The 17,222-nt window shown below is 41.4% G+C and overlaps 1 protein-coding gene across 1 annotated transcript in view; it reads left to right on the top strand.

The window, feature by feature from the left end:
• LOC100768060 (ankyrin repeat domain-containing protein 36A) overlaps positions 1 to 17,222 on the top strand; it is a 236,859-nt gene that overhangs the window by 90,068 nt on the left and 129,569 nt on the right. The window contains exons 2-3 of the mRNA XM_035452430.1: positions 15,910 to 16,024; positions 16,342 to 16,515. Coding sequence (XP_035308321.1) covers positions 15,910 to 16,024; positions 16,342 to 16,515 — 289 coding nt within the window. The remainder of the gene's footprint in view (positions 1 to 15,909; positions 16,025 to 16,341; positions 16,516 to 17,222) is intronic.

The raw sequence follows: 17,222 nt of genomic DNA, 5'->3' as shown, positions 1-17,222 counted from the left end.
AGACTTCATCTTGATGGATTTTTCCTGTGATGAATATGAAATAACCTTCTCCATCTCTTTTTGATTAATTTTAGTTGAAGTCTATTTTGTTAACTATTAAGGTAGCTACACCAGCTTGTTTCTTAGGTCCATTTGATTAGAAAATCTTTCCCCAACTCTTAACTCTGAGGCAATATCTATTTTTGATGTTGAAATGTGTTTATTGTATGCAGCAAAAGGATGGATTCTGGTTTTGAATCCAATCTGTTAGCCTGTGTATTTTTATAGTCAAATTGAATCTATTGATATTAAGGGATAATAATGACCAGTGATTGCTAGTTACTATTATTTTTGTTGTTGGTGGTGATAGTATTGTGTGTGTTTTTCCCTTCTTTGGATTTTGCTGATGTGGGATTATCTATTGCCTGTGTTTTTGTGGGTTTGGTTAACTTCCTTGGCTTGGAGTTTTCCTTCTAGAACTTTCTGTAGGGCTGGATTTATGGGTAGGTATTGTGTAAATCTGGTTTTATCATGGAATATCTTTTTTTTCTCTGTCTATGTGAGTGAAAACCTTCTGGCTTTCATTGTTTTCATTGAGAAATTAGGTGTAATTCTGATAGGCCTGCCTTTATATGTTACCTGGCCTTCCTCCCTTGTAGATATTAATATTCTTTCTTTAGTCTGTATGTTTATTATTTTGATTATTATGTGGCAAAGGAATCTTTTTGGTCCAGCCTATTTGGTGTTTTGTAAGCTGCTTGTACTTTCATAAGCACATCCTTCTTTAAGTTGCAAAATTTTTCTTCTATGATTTTTGTTGAATATATTTTATGTACCTTTGAGCTAGTCTTTTTCTTCTTCTATCCTTACTATTCTTACATTCAGTCATTTTATGGTGTCCCAGATTTCCTGGATATTTTGTGTTAAGAATTTGTTGGCTTTAACATTTTATTTGACTGATGAGTCTATTTCCTGTGTTATATCTTCAATGCCTGAGATTCTTTCTTCCATCTCTTTTATTCTGTTGCTTATACTTGTATCTGTAGGTCCTGATCATTCACTCTGATTTTCCATTTCAAGAGTCCCCTCAGTTTGTTTTTTCTTTATTGCCTCCATTTCAGCTTTTAGGTCTTGAACTGTTTCCTTCACCGGTTTGATTGCTTTTTCTTAGTTTTCTTTAAGGGATTTATTGATTTCTTCCAATTTTTTTTCTCCATTTTTAAAGGGAATTTTTCATTTCCTCTTTAATGTCCTCAATCATCTTCATAAAGTTATTTTTAAGGCCATTTTCTTCTGCTTCATCTGCGTTGGGATGTTCAGGTCTTGGTGTTACAACCACTAATTTCTGGTGGTGCCATATTGCTTTTTATGTTGTTCAGTGTATTCTTATACTATTGTCCACCCCCCATCTCTTCCTCCAATGGTACAGGTGAAGCGTGTGCTCCAGGGGATCCGTCTTCTTCCAGTTGGTGCAGTTGGTGGCTGTGTCTTTGTTGATTGCTCCTCTAGGTGCAGGCAGGGTAGAGCCTCTGGTGACTGCTCCTCTGGGTGTAAGCAGTGCCAGGCTCTGCTGATTGCTCCTCTAGATGCAGGTGGGTCTGAGGTTCTGGTGGTCACTGATACGGCAAGGTATCTCCTACAGAGGATGACACTTGGTGCTGGCTGGGACACAGGTGCTCTTTCCCAGAGGGACTTCTTAAGATAGTTTCTGGAAGACACTGCTGTTGATGCTTCTAGCCACCTGCTGCCACCGTGTCACTTCCTGGTGTGCTCTGCCACTCTCTAAACTTGCTTTATTCTTCAACTATGACTTCAGGGACTATTTTGAATAAAAGTGGAGTATGTGGACACCCTGTCTTGTTCCTGCTTTTAATGGAAATACTTTGAGTTCTTTCCATTTAGCACAATCCCGGCTGTACACTTGTGATAGATAGCGCTTGTTATTTTGGTGGTTTGAATGAGAACAGTCCCAGACGCTTATATTTGAATACTTTGTCCTCGGTTGGTGGCTGTTAGGAGGTGTGACCTTGCTAGAGGAATTATGTCACCAGGGCAGGCTTGGATTTCAAGACTCACCATTTTGAACTATCCCTCTCCGCCTCCTGCTTACTGTTTGAGATATGAGCCCTAGGTTTTCCTTCTGTAACCCTCTGAAAACGTAAGCCCAACCTAATGCTTCCTTCTATCAGTTGTCTTGGTTATGGTGTTTCATCACAGCAATGAAAAGTAACCAATTAGATTGAGATACGATCCTTTTATTCTCAGCTTCTTCAGATTTTTTTATTATTATGAAGGAATGTTCAAATTTGTCAAGCCTTTTGCAAATCTATTAAATAAATATATGACTTTTGTCCTTCAGTCCATTTATGTGATGCGAGAAACATGAATTGATTTTGCATATATTAATCTATCCCTGCATGTTTTGAATAAAGCCAATTTGATCGTGGTGAAATGATTTGGAGTGATTTAATTCTTGTCTGTTTGGGGTTGTTTGTTTGTTGACACAGAGTCTCACTATGTAGCCCTGGCTGGCTAGCCTGGAGCTTTCCATGTAGACCAGGCTGTCCCCAGAATCATGGAGGTCTTCCTGCTTCTTCATCCTGACTGCTGGGAAAAGCAAGTATCACCATGCCCAGCACATACCATGTTTTTGAAATGTTCTTAAACTCAGTTTGTGTGAGAAATTTTTTTCTGAGAAATGCTGTTGAAAGTTTTCACTTATAAGTCAATCTTTCGTGCATGATGTAATTAAGTAAATAATATATGTGAGATTATTTATAGCCGTGTACTCATTCTGCTTACATATCATGTAATCAACCTATTCAGAATTAACTGACTTCTAAGGAAAACAGTGTAATCAATGATTCTGGACTTCCAGTGTAATTCAGTCCTACGAACTCAACCGAATGTGCAGCTCTGGTTCAACCATATTCCCTATTTCTCCTTTATGACTGTCACATGGTCCTGACTCAGAACAATATGTGTGTGCACAGTGTAGTCTCCAGGTCTAAGAATGTATGCCATAGACAGAAGGGGCATTGGAAACTATGTAGCCCTGGCTGGCTAGCCTGGAGCTTTCCAATATTTCCAATACCCCTTCACAACGCATGCTGGAAGCAGAATATGGGTATAGGTTGGTAATACCCAGTGGTGCCATTCTGTGCTGCTCTGAGTCAGCAGCACCAGAGAAACAACTTTCTGCCTCTTGAGACCCTGGTGAGAGATGGAGTAAGACAAAAGCCCCTCATGTCTTGCTGTTTCCATATTTGCTGTTCTGTTCACCTCGGAGAGAAGATGCCATTGCTCTGGATGTCTCTCCGCTTCTCTTGGATCAACACTCTAAGAATTCATTTCCTTTTTATTTAACTATAGCTAGAACAAGAGAGACCACAGTTTTTCCTGAGTGTATTGGGTCCACTCTTGGGTGAATGATAGCAGGAGTTTGACTCTCTTTCCATATGTGGCATTACCATAGATTTGCAAGTGCTTTATTGGGAATATTTGCATCGATGTTCATCAGGAAGATTTGGTGTGTAATTTTATTTCTTTTTTGTTATGCCTCCATTGCATTTTAGTATCAGGATAATTTGGCTTCATAAAAGATGTTACTAGCATTCTGGTTTTTCCTGTTTATGGAATTGTTTGAGAAACACTAGTATTAATTCGTCCATGAAAAATTCACCAGTGAGTCTATCTGGGCATGGGTTTTAATTTTTTTTTTCAAGACGGGGTTTCTCTGTATTGCTTTGGAGGTTGTCCTGGAACTTGCTCTGTAGATTAGGCTGGCCTGGAACTCACAGAGATCCATCTGCTTCTGCCTCCCAAGTGCTGGGATTAAAGGCATGTGCCACCAATGCCCAGGAAGGACTTTAGGATTTTGAAAAGATTTATTTATGTATTAAATTGGTAGTTTAGAGTATATTTCTATACTCTAGAAAGACTAAACAAAGTTACACAATTAAGCCTATAGTCCCAAAGTGGGAAGAACTCCATGACACATAAGTCACTTCTCATTTGCTTTAAACAAAAACAAAAACAATCTGACACTCGAAAACACTGATGAGGATGTTCTGTAGAAATGGAGTCTATGTTCAAGGAAGAAAAGCAGTGAGTTCTTACTACTTTTATTTTTACCTTTTTGCTTAAGACTTCATCATTTGTGTTACTCTGTATCTTTGAACTCCTCTGCAATCTCCTTTGTTCCTTTACATTTCAGTTTGTTAAAATATTGCCAACAGAAGTGTTTCAACCAAAAAGATTTATTTATTCATTGTGAATGTGAAAGTTTAATATGCTCATTTGAAATCTTTTAAAATTGATTTTTGTGTCATATATTTTAGTTATATTCTTTCCCCCCACAGTAACTTCTCCAGATACCCCTTATCTAGGCACCCCCATTTCATACTTTTTCCTTACTTAAAAAAACCCAAACATCCCAAACCAGACCAAATAAACAAACAAAAGCACACACACACACACACACACACACACACAGAGAGAGAGAGAGAGAGAGAGAGAGAGAGAGAGAGAGAGAGAGAGAGAGAAACAACGACAACGAGAAAATGAAAAACCACAACAAAACACACATATAAAAACACACATGGAGTCCGTTTTTTTTGTGTTGGCCAAATCCCCATGAGCATAGGCCCTGACCTGGAGTGTGATTGTCACTCCATTGGAGAAAACCGATTCTCTGTTTCCCAGGAGCTATCCGTTTCGAACAGCTTCTTGGTTAGTGGTGGGACTTTGTGTTCACTACCGCTTCTTAGTGCTGGGAACCAAGCCTGGACCTCGGCAAGGGCAGCTAGTGCTCTTAACCTCTGAGCCATCTCTCCCGCCACTGAGCTCTTTTTCTTTCCAAAAGGAGTCTTTTCAATATGATCTCTGTTTTGGTCTAACTGCTTTGATATATCTGTTTAAATTGTTTATCACGTCTTGGTTTAATTTGGTCACATCATCCATTCTTTTATAAATTTCTAATTTAGTGAAGTATGTGTTTTAATGTTTTCTGAGTCTTACTGGTATTTGTTATAATGGCTCCCTTTTTATCTCTGATTTTACTAATTTGAGTCTCTTTCATTTTTTTCAGTTTTATTAAAGTGTGTGTGTGTGTGTGTGTGTGTGTGTGTGTGTGTGTGTGTGTGTTACCATGGTGTCTTGTGCAGGCTAAAGGACTATGTGCAGTAATTGATTCTCTCCTATCACCCTATCATGTATGGGAATCAAACTCAGGTCCTGAAGTTTGGTGGCAAATACCCTACCTGCCTAGCCATATCTCTGGCTCTTATATGTTCTACACGTTTTTGCTCTTTTGGTTTTTTGACTCTTGGGCAGGCCCACCACCCAGATCCCAGATAAATCACACATGGAGGCTTATTTTTAGTTATGAATGCCTGGCCTTAGTTTGCCTTATTTCTTGCCACCTTTTCTTAAATCCACCTATCTTTTTCCTCTGGGCTTTTTATCTTCCTCTTCTGTAATCTTAACTTTCACTCTTACTCCATGGCTGACTGGGTGGCTGGCCCCTGAAGTCCTCCTCTCCTTGCTTCTCCCTCTTCCTTGTCTCTCCTTCTATTTATATTCTCTGTCAGGCAGCCCCGCCCATCATTGCTCCTACCTAACTATTGGCCATTCAGCTCTTTATTAGGACCATCAGGTATTTTAGACAGGCAAAGAATCATAACTTTCAGAGTTAAGCAAGTGCAACATAAACAAGTCACACACCTTAAAAAAATTCTACATTTCACCCTTTTTGTCTAAATAAAAAGAAAGATTTTAACTTTAGCATAGTAAACTATACAACAAACAGTTATCAAGTAAGAATTAATTTACAATATTCAGTCCATTTGCATTTAACAAAGTCAGAGAAAATACTACATTATGTATCTTAGTGAATCCAAAGTTTTATACCTAACTTAGTTTCTATCATAGCTAAGAAAAACTACAACTTTAATATCTAGTTTTCAACTCTGTCAAAGGCACAGAAGGGTATATTATTATTTAAGTAAACAAAAAATGCATTGCAAATGACTTACAACAACTCTAGAAATGACAGAGACGTCTGACTGCCTGTACAGTCACCCAAAGTTCCTTTGCAACATCGGGGAATCCATCTTCAGCCCATAGACCCCCTGTATCTGGCACACTTTTCAGTGAAGCAGGAAATTTGGAAGACTCCCTGCAGAATGTTTGGCAGTTTCTTCTGTGAAGCAGAAACCCTGAAGGACCACCCTGCCTTGTTTTGGCAAAGTTCAGTGGTCACTTTCCTGTGGGTTCTGAATGTCCAGTTAATACAACATACTGTCAAGCAGTCCAAGCAAAAGCAACTTCTTGCCCAAATGGCTAGCCTTGACACATTGAAAGTAAACTCCATAAGGAGTTTCTTCAATGCCCATCATCTCTGCAGTAAATTGGTGCTGCCAGGAGCAGATGGGTCTCATTGTCATAAAAATCCCTAAGTTATCAATACATCTTAAATGCCACATTCTGTAGGTCTTTGAAAAGTCTGAAGATCAACTATTTATTTAAAATATATCTCCATGTGATCTTAAAAGAATATATAACATATCTACAAATTTGACTATCATAGATTACTAAATACTGAACTGTGTTTCTTGATTATTCAAACTAGTTCCTAATAATAGTTTTCAAAAACTGGAATTTTACCTGGCATTTTCAAATTAACTGCCTAGGTACAATACCTTAAATAAGAGCAAAAACATATGTACAATATGTTGTAATAAAAATAACCTTAGATCTGTATCAATATACAAAAATCCTTTAAACAAGAGTAGAAACATATATACAGCATGTTGCAACAAAAAGGACCTTAAATTTGTATCAATATAAGAAAGTCATTTTAACAAGAGGGGACATACACCTACAGTGTAACAAAATTGACTTTGAGTTTGTATCCATATACTAAAAGCCATGCCAAAGCAAAATATCTGAGACTAATAGTCGTCTTTTTATTCTATATTCTTATATTCCCTTAAATTATAACAAACATCCATGACCCACAAAATAACCAAAGACCACACACACACACCATTTCTCTTGGGAATGTGGGTACTATTTTCTCTAGACTGTGTTGGGGGCCATGGCAAAAGTAATCTTGGACCTGTAAGAGACTTGGGCAGAAGCTGCCAGTATAAACACACTATTACTAGAATAGCTGCCTTCAATCCTTTCTTCCCTGATACATAATGTCTGGGCTCATGTAGTAGCTTATAGAAGGAAAGATACATTTCATGGTCAGGTTACCTAGCAACCCTTCCCCCCTTTCTAACCCACTAACACCTGCACCCTGCGACCTTGGTAACCTCCTGCACCCTCAAGGACTCAAGCACTGGGACATTCCTCAGCCTGGTTATCAGGCAAGTAGCCTCAAACGACCTCTCCCTGCCTGCCAAGCTCCCCGCTTGGCACCCCCATATAAGGTCCCTGTGAAAAATAAAAATTTGCAGCTTGATCAGAAACCTGTCTTGCGGTCGTTCTTTGTTCCCCCTGACCCTTCCGTTCTAGGTTCTTTGGTGACTCACACATCGGGGTGTGAGCTCGAGTGATTCCCCGAAGGTTGGGGCAAGACTGCTTCCTGCTGAATGTGGGGGAAGTATCTTTAGGGCCCCTAAGAAAAATTGGAGGTAATGACCAAGTCCTGAGAAGACCAGCTATAACCTTTGTTGATAGATACACCTGTCAAAACAGATCCATACCAACCTGGAACAAATCTGTTGTTTTCCCATGGAAAAAAAAGCAAAATCGCTTCTCCAAAACATTTTTGACTTTTTAAAAGTTAAAGCATTCTTAAAATATCTAAACAGGTTTAATTCCATAGTCCCTCCTTCAATTCCAGGTCTCTTAGCAGCTGTCCTTTGCTTCTCAGCAATCAAAAAATTCAAAATCAACACAATAGCATACAGGATCCTGACTCCCTGTGTATTTCCCATCTTTATGTGGCTTACTCTTTTTTATCACGTTAACTCTCTCTTTAAGTACCTTGTTTTATTACTTTTAAACTATTTCTTTCTTTCTATGACTGTCCATACCCTTTTTCTTTCCTTCTTAAGCCTAGACACATTGTAAAACACACTGGAACCTGTTTAGAGTTTTTTCCATCTGGATCTCTTTTACTGCATATCTCTAGTCTTTTTTGACCACATGAGCAAACTTTAAACTTTTAAGCTACACGCTACAACTGGGTCCTCTGTGTGCAGTTCTACCAGCTGGTTCTGTTCACTTCTCAGTTTGGAAAAGCCAAGGCTAGAGCTCCATGACTGAGAACTGCATTAAACGGTTCTAGCTATGAAAGCCAGCACCTACATTGCCACAAACCACTTTTTACTTAGCTTGCTGTTTCTCTGCAGGCCAGACGAGGGCACTAGATCTCAGAATAAATGGCTCTGAGCCACCATGTGGTTGCTGGGAATTGAACTCAGAAACTCTGGAAGATCAGGCCATGCTCTTAACCTCTAAGGCATCTCTCCAGCTCCTAGTGAAGGGACCAGCTTCCCTTTTGGCAGCCATAACGATCGAGTACGTGCTTCTATGACCTTGTTCTAGACACTAGAAAGTCAGATGCCTGCCTCGTGACAAGGAACCAATCAGAAGTTAGCTGGTGGCGCTATGCTTTACGACCCTGGGTGTGCTTTACGGACAAGCGCACAGCAATGACGTAGAGAGCATAGCAACCACCCTGGGAGGGCCTATGGGCCATAACAACCAGTTGACCAATCAACACAGGGCAAGCCCTCCAAGCCTGGAGGCACACCAATCGTGAGCCTGTGCGTACCCCTAGAGACTCCCCTTACGCTGTCCTATAAGATCTCTTGGGAGACCCTAGGAGCCGTCTTTTCTAGCCATCTGCCATGTGGTTAGCTCGTTAAATTACAATAAAGCCTCGTGCAGTTTGCAGCAAGCTCTCGAATCTGCCTGGTGATTGGGGTGACCTCGAATGTGGACTGGGACCCTGGATACTTGAGTTTCCGGGGGTCTAACACTAGCTTGCTGTTTCTAGCTTCCCTTTAGCACTGCTGGCTGAACACAGTGCCCCTGTGTCTTTTTTCCAGACTTCTCAGGCTCTAGATGGATATCTGAGCTCCATGTTGGTGTACCATTTTGTTGTGTGATGTTTTACTTTTTTGGCTTTTTTGGGTAGGGGGCACCACCCAGCTTCCCAAATAAATCACACAGAGAGACTTACTTTTAGTTACGAATGCTTGGCTTTAGCTTGGCTTGTTGCTAGCTAGCTTTTCTTATCCTAAATTAACTCATCTACCTTTTCCCTCTGGGCTTTTATCTTTCTTGTGTAGTTTTTACTTTGATGCTCACTCAGTGGCTGGCCCCTGATGCCTTCCTCTCCTTGTTCTCTTACTGCTTCTTCTCTACCTTATTCCTCCTATTTATACTCTGTTTATCCTTGCTCCTGCTTCTCTACCAGCCATTCAGCTCTTTATTAGACCATCAGGTGTTTTAGGCAAGCACAGTAACATAGCTTCACAGAGTTAAACAAATGTGGCATAAACAAAAGTCACAACCTTAAAATAATATTCTACTTAGTCATCAGGGAAATGCAAATCAAAACAACTTTGAGACACCATCTTACTCCTGTCAGAATGGCTAAAATCGAAAATACCAATGACAGTTTATGCTGGAGAGGATTCGGAGAAAGAGGAACACTTCTCCACTGCTGATGTGAGTGCCAACTTGTACAGCTACTGTGGAAATCAATATGGCGACTCCTCAAGAAAATGGGAATCAGTCTACCACAAGATCCAGCAATTCCACTCCTAGGCATATGCCCAAAAGAAGCACATTCATATAACAAGGACATATGTTCAACATGTTCATAGCAGCATTATTTGTAATAGCCAGAAAATGGAAGCAGCCTAGATGCCCCCCAACCAAAGAATGGATAGAGAAATTGTGGTAAATTACACAATGGAGTACTAATCAGCAGAAAAAAACAATGGAATCTTGAAATTTGCAGGAAAAATGGATGGAACTCGAAGAAACCATTCTGAGTGAGGTAACCCAATCACAAAACGACAAACATGATATGTACTCACTCATATGTGGACCTGCTTTATAATACACAGTAGTGACCGTGCTTTATCAGAGCTGTTTTTAATGATGTTGCTCAGAATGGTTTCCTCCCAGATGATGACAGAGAAACTAATTAAAAAAAAAATGGTGCCAAGTACCACAAGAATAACAGAACTGTGCTGTCTTCTGGGATTTTGTTTTTTACTTTTTTGTTGTTGTTGTTTGTTTTTTTTGTTTTTGTTTGTTTTCTGTTTTTTTAAAAATAGAGTGTGCTGGATGTTTCTACAATTTTGTTCAAAGGACTACAGAACCTGGAAAAGCTGTTGCTGCTATTGATGCATAACATATTGCCATTATTGCTCTTTTTATATAAATATAAACATATACACATATATAAACTAAAAAAATAAAAAGAAAAAAAATATTCTACGACAGCTGACCTTATTTAACAGAATTTAAAATCACCCAGGAGACACACCTCTACATGTGTCTGTGAGGGCATTTCCATACAGATTTAACTCAAGAGAAAAGATACAATCTGAGTGTGAAAACAATGATTGCCTCCTTCTCAGAATCCACCAGTAGTCAGCCAATAGTGCAGCAACTTTTCTTTTCATGCTTAGTGGCTACAAAACCCAGTCTTGTACAGGCCCAATGTAGGCAACCACAGTTGCTGTGAAACTATGTCTTAGTTACTGTTCTGACATGAGAATACACCATGATCAAGGCAATTCTTACAGAAGAAAACATTTAATTGGGGGCTTGCTTACAGTTTCAGTGGGTTCTACCATGTTCAGCATGAAGACATAGTGCTGGAGCTTTCCATCCTGATTGGCAGGCAGCAGGCAGAGAGAGATAGAGACAGAGACAGAGACAGAGACACAGAGACAGAGACAGAGAGACAGAGAGAGACTGGGTCTGGTGTGGGCTTTTGAAACCCCAAAGCTTACCCCTAGGGACATACTTCCTCCAACAAGGCCACACCTCCTAATACTTCCCAAAAAATTCCACCTCTGATGACTAAGTATTCAAATATAGGAGCCTATAAGCAATTCTCATTCAAAATACCACATTGACTACAATGGCTGTGTCATGCCCAGAACATAGCATTTTCTAGCCCTTCTCCCTGTCTTCTCATTCTTAAATTCTTTGTGCTCCCTTTTTCTAATATTTCCTGAATCTTAGAAGGAATAGTGTAGGTTTTGTTTAGAGCCCAGCCCTTAGCTGTCACTTATTCTCAGTACCTTGAGAAGTCACTGACTCTCTACATTTACCGAAGTTCATTGTAAAGGGAAACTTCTCTGGGAACAGCTGGCTAGGGATGTAGCCTTTGTCTATGAGTGTAAATATAAATATTTAGAAGGCAGTTGGTGTCAGGTCTCTTTAGCTAAACAACTCTAGTAAGTTTCCTCAAAGGGGCCTACAGCCTCTTCAACCATGGGTTTTTGACTGGCTTTACAGAACCTGTGGAGTGAGCCTCAAATCCAATCAGCAAGTGGTTTGTTACTACCTTAACAGTTATGCCACCATTACATCAGTGGGAACTCCTTGCCTTGGGGGTTAGTATTGTACAGTTCATAGAGTTCACATCTGGATAATTGATGCCTTTTCTCCTCCAACAGCTTGCACAGTACCTTTCAGCACTATAGAAATTAGCCAACAGGGAGGAAGTTACCAAGCTAAGTTCTAGTTTGATTTCTCAATATCTTGCATCAAAGGTGTGTAGTATTGTCTTAGTTAGAAATTCTGTTGCTGTATTGAAACACCATGACCATAGAGCAGGTTGGAGAGGAAAGGTTTGTTTTAAACTTCCACATTGCATTCATTACCAAAGGAACTCAACCAGGGAAGGCTCCTGGAGGCAGGAGCTGATGCAGAGACCATGGATGTGTGCTTACTGACTTGCTTCCCATGGCTTGCTCAGCCTGCTTTCTTATAGGACCCAGGACGACCAGCCCAGGGATGGCACCACCCACCATGGGCTGGGCCCTCCCCCATTGATCACTAAATGAAAAAAATGCCTTACAGCTGGATCTTAGGGAGGCATTTCCTTAACTAAGTCTTCTTCTTTGATGACTCTAGCTTGTGTCAAGTTGACACACAAAACCAGCCAGTACAAATATCTTCGGCAATGTGGTCTTATCTATCAGCTTGTTCTGATGGGTAACCCAGCAGAATGGTGTCTTACTTAGGGTTTCTATTGCTGTGACATTTGTGATGGCTTGGTTACAATTTCAGAGGTTTAGTCCATTATCATCATGACAGGGAACATGGTAGCACTTAGGTAGACATGGTACTGGAGAGTCTCACATCTTGCAGGCAACAGGAAGTTGACTGACACACTGGTATCCTGAGCATAGGAAACCTCAAAGCCTGTCTCCACAATGACACACCATACCCACTCCAACAAAGCCACACCTTGGAATGCCTTGCCTAAAGGAGATTAGCCTAAAGGAAAGAGGGCAGGATCTGGTCTTCTCCTCTGTCGAATGTATTATGTGGAGACTGGAGACATTACTTCCCCCCTCCTTTTTTTTAATCTTTTGAAGTTACATTTTCAAGGAGCTGTGAGTGTGCTCCACAACTCCTCATCCCCGAGGATTACAATGAACACCTGTTTTCTGATCATTTTTCTATTGAGTACAAAATAGCTGAAATGCCTTACCAATATATCCAGATCCATGTCTGTTCTTTATCATTTTTGAAACTCCCATGTAAGCAAAACATTTTTAGAAACCTGAATATCTATCAATTGCCATGTGCACATATTTTAACTTGCCAAATTCTGTAATATGAGTAGCATCCATTTGCCATAAAGGATTAGAAAGTAGGCTTCGAGAGTTCAATCCTAAATTAGCCACAGGTAGATACTGTGGGCACCCTTCGCATTGTTTGATAATTTGGCAAGCGGTCTCTCTGGTTAAGCCAAATTGTTTTCTTAAACTTTTGTTTTGGTGATGAAAGTTATGAGACCACAGAGTTTTCTCTGAGACAAATCAACCACTTTGCCAATCAGTCCTTTGACTTGCTCCCTTTAGCCAGTAGGCAGGGAAAGGCCTGAATGGGCTTCCAATGTGACCCACAAAACATGGCAATTTTCTTAGGTGAATAACATTCTGAATTTGCTCAAATATTTTAACCTGCTCAGTTACTGGTTCCTATGCACGGAACTGTCTCTATCACCTGAAGAGCCTTAAAGACATAGTGACTATCAGTATACAAATTAAATCATTTACTAGGAGCTGAAAAGACGTTGCAACAGTTCGTAATTTGACTATTTGAACTGAAGCCAGAATCATCTGTTCTACATATTTTTTCACCAATAACATAAGCTGTTCTTTTATTAGAAGAACCATCAGTAAAAACTAACACAGCATTTTTATAGAACTGCTTTTTACAATTTTGGGAAATATAAAAGGATGCATTAGAGTAAATTGTAACAGTCTATGAGCTGGAAACTGATTATCAATTCCCCCTGAAAACTGAGCAAAGGCAATTGCCCACGAATCACTGTTCAGAAACAACCAATCAACTGTAATTATAGAACCTTCATCCAGTAACTGATGGAAGCAGATGCAGTGACTCACAATCAAGCACTGGAATGAGCTCCTGGAGCTTAGTTGAAGAGAGGAGGGGGTATCATGTGAGCAAGGGAGTGGGGTCAAGATCATGATTGGGGAAAACCACAGATTGGGGTCAGCTCAGCTGACCTGAGCTAGTGGGAGCTCAAGGACTCTGGGATGACAGTTGGGTATCCTGCATGGGACTGAACAAAGCCCTCTGAATGTGGATGACAGTTATGTGGCTTGATCTGTTGGGGGGACCTTGGCAGGGGGACCAGGAATTATCCTGGGTACTTGACAGGGCTTTTTGAAGCCCATTTCCTATGGTGGGATACCTTGCTCAGCCTTGATATTGCGGCGTGGGGTGGGGTTGGTCCTGCCTCAACTTGGTATACCAGATTATTAACTACCTAAGGGAGGGAGGCCTAAGGGAGTGGGTAAGAGGCAGGATGGGGGAGCTGGAGAAGGGGAGGGATGGGAACTGGGGCTAGCATGTAAAATGAAAAAAATAAAGAAAAAATGTTTTGCCAAAAAACGAAAGAAAGAAGAAAAGAAAAATCACCAAAGCAGTATTCTGCCCTTGCAACTACTGATGGGAGTGGGAAGGTGTAAACACCCTGTATGGAGATTCTGAAAGGATTTGTTTGCTCATTGAGATAGGATCTAACTGTGTCAACCAGGTTGGCTGGGCACTCAAGATCCTGGCCTCATCAAAGTTAGACTTCTGAGACTAGTCTTCAGCAGCCTGAAGATCCACTCTAAGGGAGTTACGTTTCAAGACTGTGAGACGTTGAAGGTCTAGTAGTTCACGAGCTTGGCATGCGCACTGAGCACTGTTGGTTGCCTGGGGTGATTGGTGCTTGAGGTCCCCCCTGGAGCATGCGCAAAGGGTGGCGTTGCTGGGCAACGACAGTCCTGCCAACTGCCTAAGAGGTGGAGGGATGTTAAACCTTGGGGCTCCTCTTTGGGCGCATTCTGGCGCGATTCCAAGACTTGGTTGGCTCTACACCGGGACTGGCAGTGGCTAAGACTGCGACCAGGAGGGACTGGGTTACTGTGAGCTCTGAGACTGCTAATGGGAGGGAGTAAGGCATTATAAACAGGAGTCTAGGGTGAAGGGCCACAGTCTAAGCCATGAAGAAGCTCTTCAAGGGCTATTCGCCCTGGGGCTTCCTGAGCTTTAGGCACGAGAACCAAGAACCACCGTGGTACCTCACTGGGTACACGCCTGTGAAAAAGATCCACAAAGCCGCAAGCATGGGGGACATAACCCAAGTGCAGAGGATGCTCGAGTTTGGGGATGTTGACGTGAACATTACGGACCGGAAGAAGAGGTCAGAGAGCGTGAGGTTGGGGGGGGGGTGGCTGTGGGGCCTAAGGAGAGGAAACACCATCTTCCCGGTCTTGGCTTCAGGGTAGAGGAGAAGGGAGGCTGAGGTCCGCTTTCACGGGGACACTGGGCTTAATTCCCACCACAGACAGGCTCCTCAACACCCGAAACCTGCACACCCTGGGTGGGTCTGGAGCCCAGGCATCCTTCATGAGAAGCAAAGCAAAACTTAAACCTTAGTTGTTTCCAACCCCCATGTAATTCTGCTCTGAGAGCATTTTATTGACAATTTAAATGTGATTTCACCCGCAAAGTTGAGATACACAGCATTTTAAATGTGCACATGGAAAAATTCCTAATGCTATGGGTACCAGGACACAAAACCCATTCAACAAAAATCCTATATCCATTTTATTCCACGGGAACCTAGGAATACATGTTATTTCCTGAGGGACTTTACATGGAAGCTCAAGTGAGAGGCTAGTTCCATGGTTTTCTTCACAGTCTGTTCTTTGGGGTGGCCATCTTCACTTAGTTCTTCTGCCTCAGCTTAGTTCTTCTGGCCCCCAGGCGGTACAGTTTGATTAGCATCGGTCCTCGTCACAGGGCGGGTGATGCTCTGAACTTCCCACAAGCGCCTCATTACTTTAGTTGCTTCCTCGATGCCAAAGCAGATGATTCACTAGAGGCTTGTTCATCTTTGAGACCATCAAAACCATGTTGCTTCCCAATGTGCTCCCTACTTCAGGCAGACCACAGTCACCAACACTTTCCAGATCTCCTTTACAAAATTGTCCACTGTCTCTGTTGCGATGTCATCTCGTTTGGGGTCATCCAGGTTTCTCTGTGCTCCATTCCCAGCACTGCTAAGTAGAAAGAAAGAAATTCCAATAGGCTACTCTGCTTCAGAAGAAAGGTGAATGCAGTCCCTGCGCAGCAGTCTCGTCGTAACGCTGTAGAATAGTTTTCAGGCATGCACTCTGTCTTTCACAGGACGGCTCTGCATTATGCCTGTGCTCATGGCCAGTCAGAAATGGTGGCCCTCTTGCTATGGTATGACTGCAACATTGAAGCCCGAGACCGTGATGAAAGTACAGCTCTGATCAAGGTAATTAGGAGCCAACAAGTGCAGCAGTAGATGGGCTAGTACAGTCCCCGGATGTTCAGGTGTGGGAGGCAGACGTGGGGCCTGTATCTGGCTTATCAGAGACAGAGGCATAAGGACCGTGATTCGACACAAGCCTGAGATGTGAGAGTTTCATTACAGCCTGGGAAACATGAGAAAGCAGTCTCAAAACTTTTTTTTTTTTTTTTTTGCCTGAATAATGAATTTCTGGCATTGAAGTGTAACTTTGGTGAAACTTGTGGAAAGATTATCTGGAATTTCCATAGTTGACAGTCTTTCCCCTGGGACAATCCCCACAGGCCACACAGCGCCAGCATGAGGAATGTGTAAAGATTCTCCTGGAGAATGGTGCTGACCCAAACGCCATTGATGCATATCAAAACGCTGCTCTCCACTATACAGTTTACAACAACACTGTCTCCATAGCCGCCAGACTTCTGGCGTTCAATGCAGACACTGAAGTGAAGACGAAGGTAACACCCAACTTTATTTCCCAAATACTTGAAAGGCATTTACCTGGAACTATTTCCACATATAGAAGCTAAAGTGAGTATTCCTTGACTAAAAATCTGTGTATCCATAAAAATATTTGAGAAAACTGTATTAATATAAGTTAAATGGAAAATAGATGCATGTTTTTCAAGTATGTCACCAAAGGTTTCTTAATTGTCTTAATTAGGGTTTCTATTGCTATGACAAGACACTACAGAAACTCTTAAGGAAAACATTTAATTTGAGGTGGCTTACAGTTTCAGAGATTTAGTCTATTGTCATGGCAGGATCTGGTGGCATGCGGGCAGATGTGATGCTGGGGAAGGAGCTGGCAGGCAAGAAGAAGTAAATGAATGTCATACTAGACCTAGCTTGAACATTTAAGACCTCAAAGCCCATCCCTAGTCACACACTTCCTCCAACAAAGCCACACCTCCTAATAGTGCCACTTCTATGAGCCTATGGGAGCCATTTTCTTTCAAACCACCACAATTGGTAAAACATGTTTTTAATGAAAGGAAAAGATTTGTTGTGTAAAAACTCCCTTTGTCCATAATCACTTAGATATGTAGATGAAAACTCAAAGACTAGAGTCAAGGTGACCCAGAAACAGTTGTCCACACCTAAGCTTAAGGACGCTTCTGCAGAGGCTCAGGTAACTGAATCCCACTTCCTGTGAGCCCATGGG

Source organism: Cricetulus griseus (assembly GCF_003668045.3).
Source record: "Cricetulus griseus strain 17A/GY chromosome 1 unlocalized genomic scaffold, alternate assembly CriGri-PICRH-1.0 chr1_1, whole genome shotgun sequence".
In the NCBI taxonomy this organism is placed as follows: Eukaryota; Metazoa; Chordata; class Mammalia; order Rodentia; family Cricetidae; genus Cricetulus; species Cricetulus griseus.
This window is presented reverse-complemented; position numbering and strand designations above follow the sequence as displayed.